Consider the following 12,074-nt stretch of genomic DNA (forward strand, 5'->3'; position numbering starts at 1 on the left):
ATGTCATACTAAATGACCATATATGGTTTTCATATCATTGAAATGCTTTAAAGTGCTGAAAATGAGGTCTGAATATTTTATTGTTAATATGAAATAAATAAGGAACTGAATTGGTAGAGTGTAACCTATAGAATATACGGTTAGGTACGGTTTATACGGATGATAGACTTATAAGTCAACATCAAGGTGGCAATAAACAGTTTTTTTGCAGTCCCAAAACAAGTCGTGGCGCCCCAAATAACCCAACCGGTCTGTAACTGTAACGAAGCACACCTGAAAAAGGAAACATACATTTTTTCATTCACAATGACTGACTTCATTGAAAACATAGTCAAACAAATTTCCATCTGTCATCTTGGGTATAACTAAGGCTGGACCTCTGTTGAAAATGGCCGCGAAATCTGGTGACAAAAACACACAAAAATGTCAAACTTCAAAAATCCATAGGAAATTCCCTGAAAATGATAGAATCATTTAGTTTACTGCTCCAGAATTCCAAGACACACCAGAATCTGAAAATGTATTCAAAAGTATGTGCCTTCCGTACCGTTTTTGAGCTATTTACAATCTACTGAGGCCCCTGTCAAATGAGCGTCTGTTTTCCTGACTAGCTGAAAAAAGACATAGTTTCGCATTCACCGCCATTTCTCAGCAGGTACTCGCTATACAGCATTGACTGGCTGAACAATTAATTTTCAATGTCCTCTGATTCTAATGATTTACAGATAACTTTCATTCAATATTATTTACATGACCAATAATCTACCCAATTTTCTAACTTACCTTATATTTCTGATTTTGACCCTGGCCAATTCGACTGCAGGGCTGGAAACTGTTTACTGCCTCCCAACAACTTCTCGTCAACAAAATTCACGAAAAATGGCAGACAAAGAACAGGTTTGTCAAAAATAGTTTATATTGAACAAAGAAGATGATTTTTTATTACAATCTGTTTTGATCAAGTCTTATTTTGGTTTTATTTTCAAGCTGATCAAAACAAATACTGGTCAGGAGCCTATTTCCGGACATGACCAGTTTCCGGACAAATTTTTTTATATGGATCATTAAAATGCTAAACACCTCCACTGGCACAAGACCAGAAAGAAAATGGCTAAGTACATGTTGTACCATACCCCTAGGTATTCTATGAGAACCATGTTCATGAACAGGAAAATATTTTAACCCATATTGGATTGATGAAGGGAAAAACTACGACTGTGTTTATTTTGAATGTTAGACGGTTTGACCACTTGACATCTTGACCCCTTAAAATTTTTCACCAAAGATGACACCTTGACCCCTTAGTGACACTTTGACCCCTATTTTGAGTGACACCTTGACCCCTACTTTTTTTTATTTGACACTTTGACCCCTTAGATTTATTTGTGGCTAGGGGTATATTTTTCTGGTGTTTAATTTCTTAATGTGCATGTAAGTCATTGATAAAAGCTGTATTGATGGACTTCTACAAGTTCTAGACTATGAGTAGGTGACAAAGTATATGGTCTATGGGTGTTGGTTTATTCACGTTGGTATTATTAACAGTGATGTTTCACACACATTTGCTATTATCTAAGAAATTATTTACAGCATGCCCAGTCACGCAGAATCCTGCGTTTTTCACGCAGAAAACACGATGTGCACGCATATTTTTCGATGGCCGTGCGTGCAGGTACGCATATTTGTTGTGGCTGGCAAATAAACAAATTCGGCTCAAAAATTGGTGGTTGCTAATCTAAAACCCGGGAAACACTTGCTTTTGAACAGAAAACCAATAAGCTTCCAGCGGCAAACATCTGCGCGATCTAGATTACTCCAAATACGTCACTAACAAAAATGGCAGACGAGCATGAAAAACTTCATTCTGGGTGGAAATATTAAATCGACCTCAGTGCCATATGAAAGGCCGGGTTTTCACTACAAAATAGGCATCATACGGCATTAGTTCCTGCAGGCGTACTGTTGATAATGTGCAGAACAGAATGGTCATCGAGTACTACTGTAAGCAAATGCCTAAGCCAGAGAAAAAGCTGCGGAAGCATTTAGGCCTTAGACATTCGTAATAGTTAAATACTGCTCTTTATGCCTTAGCAGCATATAGTAAACAGGCTAGGCCTATATAAATACAGTATGACTGAGTTTACTGAATAAATACTGTAAACACTATCTAATATCTGTTGCTTTTAGTTTTCATACCAGTACATATGTTCATGTTTTGGGAAAATTCAGTGTACCCAGATTTTTTAAGCCTGTACCCACTTTTTCCAAAAGTAGTGGGTACAGGTACCCACTTTTTAAAAATCCTGTGGGCATGCTGTATTTAGATGAAATTACTAATCATGTTATTAATCAGATATAAATAACTTCATTTACTAATTGAAATAATGAAATAACTGTCTGTTTGAAACTTCACATTTATTAGTATACTACTTTATTCATAAATGTACATTTTTTATAAATAAATACAAGAAACGCTAAAACTAAATGTTTTTTTCTTCATTCATTTTTTCTTTCACTCATTCTTTCTCTCTTTTCATTCTCACATTTCTTTGAATCTTTCATACAGTTGAATAGTTCAATAAGAAAAATACATTACATAAAACATAATATACATTTAATAAGTACAATTTGTATACTATTTACATGAAACACTGAGACAACATAAATATAAGACATTATACAAAAGACAGAATACTGTAAAACAGAAAAGTCAAACAAAAGACAACAAAGACATTGAACATAAAAATGCATTTAAAGTGTTTAAAACAGCCTAATAAGTTTGTGATTTTTTTTACTTTTTTGAAATATTGACAATGTTATTCAAATCATTACTTAGAGAGTGATTCACTCTCTAAATTTTACTCTATATTCAACTAATCTAAAATGTGAAATATTTTTGTTTGAAAAAATTTCCATCAAATATTAATATAATTTCCTCAGTTTATTTCAGATCGAATTGAATCTTTTTAAGCATAGCTGAATTTCTGTCCGAAGGTACAGGGCTGTTTTAAAATTAAAGGGATTATCTCAGCAAATACGAAATTGACAAAATAAAAATAGATTGTTTAAAAACTGAATTATTTTGTTAGCAACATGCTTGTAAACTACATCATATAGAATGTAATTTAAGATTTTGCCAAGATTTGGTGACATAATACCTTTAAATCATTAAACATCATTGCTAAGGTATCAGCATGGCTGTACTTGGAACTTTATAAACTTTCAGGAAAATCTCTATCTTAATTAAGGCATATTAAATATCATATTTATAAATTAAGCCATTTATTCATTTCATCATCATGTTTTAAACTGAAATGTTTTGATTAAGGTACCACTGTTTCGAATGGAAATAGGGTGCACTCGTGCTGCATCAAAGAAGTTGCATCATTAGGTAACACTTAAAGAACACATGTTTATTGTATTGTACCTAGATTAGAGTAATTAGGGGCACACTTCAGTTTATAGTGTAGTGTAATCCAATTATCACACCTCCAGACATCCCAACTTTTTCTGAATGCCAAGTGGGAGTTTTTGCTTTCCAAAGTGGGAGATTGCGGTGTTCAAGTGGGAGATTTTATACCGCGGTAATTATGTTCATGATAACGAAGCTTTTAACAAATCTAATGATAATATAAACTTATTTGCCCTTATAAAATCACTAGTTTTAAAAAAATTCACTTGTCTATATCTTATTATTCATGCATTTTTAATGTTTTGGAACAATAATACATGAAGCCTCCTGTGCAAAATTAAATAGTTATGGCACCTTAAGCACTATGTCTAAATTCAAAACACCACTGAGAATTAAACCTGCACTTTTATTTCTTTTGTTGGAAAGAAGACTCCCCAGGTGAATTTTACATGACAAACAGTGCAGCTGTTAGAACTGTAAAAACAAAATGTATATAGCTAAAAGAATAAAAGTTCAAGCAATAGAAAATTTACTGTTTGATTCTCATCCCTGTCAACCAGTATTTAAAACCCCTAGCTTAAATACTTCTATTGATCAAAATCCTGTTATCCAAAATTGAATGTCCGGGTATTGTTACACTTTCGTAGACATTTGCCTAAATTTCCAGTTAAAAGGATGTGTTTGACAAATTGTGATGATGCAAAGACAGTTTAACAGCATTTGATAGTAAGTGATATTAAAATTTACCATAACATTTCCTCTTATCAAAACGATTTTAAGAGAAATGTTTTTTAAAACCTAGCAGGTTGACTCGGCGACCATCTACTTTCGATTTCAAAAAGTTACAGAAAAAGGTAAAGCCAGTATAATTTCTAATCTAAATTTGATTGAATTTAATTAGATATCTAATGTCTGGATTTTAATTTCAATTGTGACACATTAATCAACACCTGGCTTTGTTAAATCGTGCAATAAACAATAATCAGCCAGGGTAGAATAAGGTGCGAAAATATCCGAAAGCTGTCGTTTACAGACTCGTCAGTAGTAATATAGTATCAGATAGGCGCAAAGAAGTGGATTATTTCATAAATTTTTTTTTGTTGTTGTTTTTCTTTAATCGGGAGATTGAGACTTCAGATCGGGGTGATCGGGTTTTACAACCAGAATCGGGAGAAACCCGATCGGATCGGGAGAGTTGGGATGTCTGCACCTCAGCAAGTGTTTAATCCAGTCATGCCCTATTGATGGAGTTCAAGTATGCCTTTAAACAATAAATTAAATGATAGATAAATTTTGATAATCTGTTTGAGGAATAATTGTAATTAATGTTATTTTTGAAGAATTTTATATTTGAAATTAATTCAATATTGAAATATCATTTTTATGAAAATACTAGGGGTGACTATTGAGGCCAATTTTGACTATTGCAATACTATTGATATTGCTGAAAAACTATTGCGATACTATTCTATTGCAGGTTACTATTGCAATACAATTGCAATAGTTATCGGCCACCATGTTTTATACAGTAAAACTACCAACTGGCGTTATTACACAGTGTAAGACACGGCACTGTTTATAACTGCTGTTAATACACATTGAGATGTTTGTATAACTGAAATGGACAGAAATAAATCTAACATTAAATATTTTTAACATTTTTTCTATTTCTTGCCTTCCTTGGCTTTGAAACAATAAGTAAAACAATAAACCTATGCAAGGTATACTCAAACGAATCGGCCATTTTGTTGCGAATGTCAACATGTTTAATAACCCAAAGCGTCGAAAAAGGGTCGGGGTAATCACCCCGGGACACCACGGGATACCCTGGGACACCCCGGGATACCTTTATTTTACATAGAAAGTTTTGAATTTAACTTTTTGTTGCATGTTTTCCATGTTTAGCGATAATTTGAGCATTTATATAGGTGTATCCTAAGTAGCAGACTCATAACACGAACACCGGGCGCCTGATTCATCCGAGAATTGCATACTGCATAACAGTGATGAAACAGGCATCCCGGGGTATGCATTATGAGCAGTATAGCCTACTTAGAATATTCTTAAATTTATGCTTTATTTATTTAAGAAATAAGTACATCTTCATAACAAAATAAGTATTTGCAAGCTTTCTTAAGGTGTCCCAGTGTATGCAGTTTATCACTGTAATTGCGAAGAAGAATCGGGCGTCCCTGGTTTCATGTTATGAGTTTTCTACTTACGATATATACAGCTATATACATACTCAGTCTATTGCTTAGTATGATAAAGCTGCAATAAAAACAATTAAATTCAAAGCTTTCTATAAGATAAAGGTATCCCGGGGTGTCCCGTGGTATCCCTGGGTGTCCCGGGGTGTTTACACCGACCGGTTGAAAAAGACGAAAATTGACGGATCGGACTAAGGTGTACCAGCACAAAATGAAGGGCCCTACCGAACAGTTTGCTATATCATACAAGTAGCTTACTTTCAGTTTCTCCATGTCCACAGTACTTTTTCTCATTTAAGATTAACAGGTTATTTAAATATATTTAATCAAAAGTTTTTAAGAAACTAAATTTATTAATTATCTCCCAGACTTCTCAGACCTTTATGGTAGTTCAATACAGTGAGGTTAATTATTGTAATGGAGACGTAAACAAGGCGCATATGAAAGTTGGCTCTGTTTCTTGGTTTATAAAGTATTGATTATTTCTGTATTTACTAAAATTTCAAAACTATCGAAACTATCGATTGTTTAAGGAACTATTGACGATTGTTATTGGATCGTGACTTTTCTATCGATGCATGCTATCGGGACACACAGTATCGCAATGCATCGATATTTCGATGTATCGTTACACCCCTAGAAAATACATTGAAAAATTGATAAAAAATGAAATAAAATGCTAATATAATAAGTGTTATTCATTCATAGACTTTAATTGTTCAAATCTTATTAGTGAAATTTTACCCTCCACAAATATATATTTACATTAACCCTTAGCCTGCTGCAGGCGAATGTAACAGCCTTTGCAAACAGCTTGGAACCAGATCAGACGCCGATTAAATCGGCGTCTGATCAGGTTCCAAGCTGTTTGCTTCTCTGACAATATTTCTTCCAATTTTGGAGCAAATTGAATGAACTTTACAATTTTAGCAGACGACATTTCCAGCAGACGACAATTTATCTAGCACGCTAAAGGTTAATAAATCAACAAACACATCCTTGATATTTCATCTGTTCTAATTGCAATAACTACAATACTATTATACTTAGTAAATTTTATAAAATCATTTTGCATATATATTCATCATTGACATTTTGACATTTTTTTAATGCAACAAAACACGTTATAATGTACAATTATATAAATACTACTTTTTGTGATAAAATATGTGTCCTTGAGTTTTCCTAAAAATCTTATAACATCTCAGTGGAAAATAAATACATTCATCACCTAAGTCATTAAGCTGGTAGTGCCGGCACTTCCGGTCTGCATATGGAACAAATGACTGCATCTATTTTCCCGTTTCTATTGGCAGCCTGTTCTTATATGGAATAATTTTAAACGTAAATGTGTTGGCAACGAGGTCAAGTATTTCTCCATTTTTAGCTCATCTGATTTTTTGAAAAAAAATGATGAGTTATTGTCATCACTTGAGCGGTTGTCGGCGTCGGTGTCGGCGTCTGCGTCGGCGTTGCCTGGTTAAGTTTTATGTTTAGGTCAGCTTTTCTCCTAAACTATCAAAGCTATTGCTTTGAAACTTGGAATACTTGTTCACCATCATAAGCTGACCCTGTATAGCAAGAAACATAACTCCATCTTGCTTTTTGCAAGATTTATGGCCCCTTTTGTACTTAGAAAATATCAGATTTCTTGGTTAAGTTTTATGTTTAGGTCAACTTTTCTCCTAAACTATCAAAGCTATTGCTTTGAAACTTGGAATACTTGTTCACCATCATAAGCAGACCCTGTACGTCAAGAATCATAACTCCATCTTGCTTTTTGCAAGATTTATTGCCCCTTTTGGACTTAGAAAATCAGTTTTCTTGGTTAAGTTTTATGTTTAGGTCAGCTTTTATCCTAAACTATCAAAGCTATTGCTTTAAAACTTGCAACACTTGTTTACCATCATAAGTTGACCCTGTATAGCAAGAAACATAACTCCGTCCTGCTTTTTGCAAGATTTATGGCCCCTTTTTGACTTAGAAAATATCAGATTTCTTGGTTAAGTTTTATGTTTAGGTCAACTTTTTCTCTTAAACTATCAAAGCTATTGCTTTGAAACTTGCAACACTTGTTCACCATCATAAGCTGACCCTGTACAGCAAGCAACATAACTCCATCCTGCTTTTTGCAATAATTATTGCCCCTTTTGGACTTAGAAAATCATTTTCTTGGTTGAGTATTATGTTTAAGTCAACTTTTCTCATAAACTATTAAAGCTATTGCTTTAAAACTTGCAACAGTTTTTCACCATCATAAGTGGACACTGTACATCAAGAAACATAACTCTATCCTGCTTTTTGCAAGAATGATGGCCCTTTTTAGACTTAGAAAATCATGGGTAGGACAATATTTCTATTACACAAAAAAAATCAGATGAGCGTCAGCACCCGCAAGGCGGTGCTCTTGTTATATCAGACTTAAATAAACGATAGTTGATTCCCTTAGAAGAATTAGATAATTGACTGCTCCAATTTTGAAAGAATTGATCTAATAATTTCCGTCTGATTACTTTTCCAAAAGAAGTTACTATGTTAAGTGGAGCCGAAAATAATAATTTTAGTTTTGTTCATATTTATTTTTAATTTCCACCTTATATACGCAGTAGTCTTTACCTTGGGAGAAAATAAAGTTATCTGTCTGTCTGTCTGTCTAATTAAGAAAGAATTGATCAATGGGATTATCTTAATAATTACTTGCAAATTAGCCCACTTACATGCAAATTGAAATCAATGATTTCTTTGATTCAAAGTCATTCTATATTTTAATACAGCATTTGTGACGTTAAAATCTTAAAATAATGTGATTAAAATTGTATTATTTCCTTTAAAAACACTGTTTGAGCCAGAATCTCATGTAAATTTTTCACTAAAACCAAGCAAATACAAAAAATAAATTAGGGGTCGAAGTGTCACTATGAAAAAATTAAAAATAGGGGACAAAGTGTCAAGGGGTCAAGGTGTCATCTTATTTTGGTAGGGGTCAAGGTGTCAAGGGGTCAAAACATCTTGCTTCCTTTATTTTGACATTGCGAAAGCATTTGACAGCGTCCCACATACTCATCTTTTGTTAAAATTGAAATCATATGGAATAAATGGAAATTTATTAAACTGGGTTGAGGCTTTCTTGAAAAATAGACAGCAAAGAGTAATTGTAAATTCTGTAACATTTTAGTGCCATGTATGGGCATCCACACCGACAGACACACACATATCCGTTGGTGAAAAGCTAGCTCATCACCAAAGGTGATTTATTGCACCTATATACTGTCATTTTACTCCAATGACAATTGACAGGTTTATAAATTTGCATATTAATGGAATTACTTCCCTTTATGCATTCAGTAATCGTTACAATTCTAAAGCATCAGATTGGACCAATGTAACAAGTGGAATTCGGACAGACATTGTTTCTGATCTATATTAATGACATTGAGGATTCCATCAGAAGTACAATAAGGCTATTTGCAGAAACTATTTAATACAGTACACTCAAGTAATGAAACAACTCAAATTCAAAAAGACACAGATTTGCTTTGCAAGTGGAGTGAAAAATGGCTTTTACGTTTCAACGAAGACAAATGTTCAACCCTTCAATATGGCAACAGTAATCCAGAAGAAATTTACTTCTTAACAGACAACGGGAGAAAACATGAAATAAAAAACAGTAAATGTGAAAGAGACATATAAGCAATTCTATAAACAAAGGAAACAAAATATCTGGTCTAGTGAGAAGATCCTTTTTGCATATAAACCCAAAAACATTCAGGAAATTATTTAAGACTCTAATCAGACTGAATTTGGAGTGTTGTAATATAATTTGGTACCCAAGGTTCAAGAAAGATATTGATGCCTTCGAACGTGTACAAAGGAGGTCAACAAAACTAGTTCATTGCGTTTGAGACTTACCATATATTGAAAGATTAAAAAAACTTCATTTACCAAGTCTAGCTTATAGGAGATTTAGGGGAGAGATGATAGAAACTTATAAACTGCTTAATGATAAAGGGGACATAAATTTTGAAAAGTTCTTTGTACTTAGTACACAACCTACTAGAAACAATGGAAGAAAACTAATGGAGAAGGCAAGTAAATACGAACTAAGGAGGCATTCCTTCTCAGTACGCGTAATTTGAGAGTGGAACTTACTGCCAGCCAAAATAGTTTTAACGCCATCTTTAAATACATTTAAGTCAAGATTGGATGATTTTATGGAAGACACTAAGTATATGGTACATCCTGGAACTAGGGGCTGGATACGCAACCAGGAGGGGGGCACGAGAGTCTGAAGACTCCCTTCTCCAAAAGGAGGTACATCATCAGGTACATCATTTAATGGCAGTGGGCGGCAGCTAGCAGGTCAGAGAGATGGCCTTTTTGAACCAGGCTAGTTCAGTTGACCCATAATAAGACATGACTGTATACATAGGCCTAATGAACCATAAATCATGAGACACACGTTTTTCTGGTTTTAGAAGAGGACTAACAATCGTTGTGTGGATATTCGCATCATGGTATGGACATTTTATGATTTTATTGGACTTTTGCTTATGCAATGCAACTAAATTTCAATGAATTTGACACTTACAACAATCTGCGAATCGCTTTGCAAACAGGTACATTATTTTGTACACTTAGGTCACCATAGATTTTACAAAGTTCTTAGAATAAAATAATGTAGCTGTTGGAAAATCTTTATATGGGCCATTTGTAAAATCCGAGAGATAAAGGAGGAAGAAAACACATTGACTTCCGCTGATTTGAAATGCAACCGTATATTCGTATCCCCCTGTATCTGTAACTAAAATATGGCAACATTTATCTCCCTTTATACTATTTTCAGTTTCGCCAGCATCAAATGGTTACTTTCAGTCACATGATCATAATACAGCTGGAAAGTTTGCAAAGTGGCGGCGAACTGATGAAACACAGCAAAATAATGTATAAAAGTTAAAAATTACCGTAAAGTTGATGCAAATAACTCCTGCTTTACTGACAGTTTTAAATCTGTTTCATAGTATCTTCGTTTTGTGGCAGAAAGCTAGTAAAGGCAGCTGATATAGCTTGTCTGAGCACAAAGTGCATGCTCAGAAGTAAGCGTACACGTCAAAACAAGATTGTGAATGTGTTTCTAAGCGCATGTTTTTTACAAGTTTTTCATCACAATTTGATATTTATGACAAATATGGTTCATTAGGCCCATGTGTACATGTCTTGTTATGGGTCAGTTGGACCAGCCTGGTTCAAATGAACCAGCTGATGCAAACAGGCCATCTCTCTGACCTGGCTACGTAGCCGGTTCCAGCTACCTAGACCAAAGATCTACGTAGCCGGTTAATTATTTGTTAAGTATATGCCACTATCAGATATAAAATAGTCATCCCATCCAAATGGTTTATGAGACAAAAGATAATCACAGAAACTGAGATCTTTGCAGTCTCAATTTAATACATGTTGCGAATATCTGCTATATACAATTACTGAATTAGTCATATCAGTAGTGGTCAATAGGTCTGTTATCCCTGCAGTAAAAATTACATGTTGTGCTATCTGTTTCAGAGGGTGGAGGAATTTCAGCTAGAGAAAGAATCAGAGCTGAGGTTTGAAGTTGAATCGGGATCAACAGTTCATCTTGAGGTACAATACAAAACAAGCTTGTGTAAACAAAATGCTATACACTAACCCTTACACTTCTAAATGTCTATAATGAACTTGTCCATCTTTCAGTTTGGGCAGTACCATTAACTGTGGAAAGGGGTTCATACCAAAAAGATAATGACTGAATAGAGAACAGTGCAGATCATGATCAGACTGCACGTATGTGCAGGCTGATCTTGATTTACACTGGTTGCAAAGGCAGAATCAGTCGTGTCCAGCATGATAAGGACTAAGTAAGATTTCCTGTTAAGAAAGGTATAAGTATTATCTCTCTTATGGTCTCCTATTCTTGTCTTTGATAGTATTTTTCAGACAGGAGTTACCTATTAATTTTCAGGAAAAAAAGTTTTATGATATTAACCCTAAGTCTGCTGGCGGCAAGTGATTCTGCCGTTGTGACTGGTGCAGACCAAAATCAGCCTGCACATCCCTGCAGTTTGCATGGTCTGCAATGTTTGCCATTTAGACAGTATGTTTTAGTGAGCACTGATTTTAACACTTACAGTTAATGGTACTGTCAAAATTGAAACATGGACAAGTTCATTATAGAAATTTATAAAGATATGGGTTAATAATAGGACAATATCACAAGATAGGAAGCTGAATGATAAGTTTCCTTTCAATTAGGACTGACTGTAATTCATATCATTATCTTACTTGATTGAATAACTCATTCACACTGACCAGCTTACAACTGTTGTATATCTTCACAAGTTTCCAGTGATGGTTATTCTTTAAAAGAGAACTTTTGAATGTGTTGTGTAAATGGGGAGTTCTATAGTGTAATACATGAT

General features: G+C 34.2%; 1 protein-coding gene across 1 annotated transcript in view; it reads left to right on the forward strand.

The window, feature by feature from the left end:
• Positions 1-850: 850 nt before the first annotated feature.
• The window catches only part of LOC123549509 (polyribonucleotide 5'-hydroxyl-kinase Clp1-like), a 38,122-nt gene continuing 26,898 nt past the window's right edge, over positions 851-12,074 (forward strand). The window contains exons 1-2 of the mRNA XM_045337650.2: positions 851-897; positions 11,182-11,259. Coding sequence (XP_045193585.2) covers positions 880-897; positions 11,182-11,259 — 96 coding nt within the window. The 5' untranslated portion in view covers positions 851-879. The remainder of the gene's footprint in view (positions 898-11,181; positions 11,260-12,074) is intronic.

The sequence above is a fragment of the Mercenaria mercenaria genome, chromosome 6, assembly GCF_021730395.1.
Source record: "Mercenaria mercenaria strain notata chromosome 6, MADL_Memer_1, whole genome shotgun sequence".
NCBI classification, from domain to species: domain Eukaryota; kingdom Metazoa; phylum Mollusca; class Bivalvia; order Venerida; family Veneridae; genus Mercenaria; species Mercenaria mercenaria.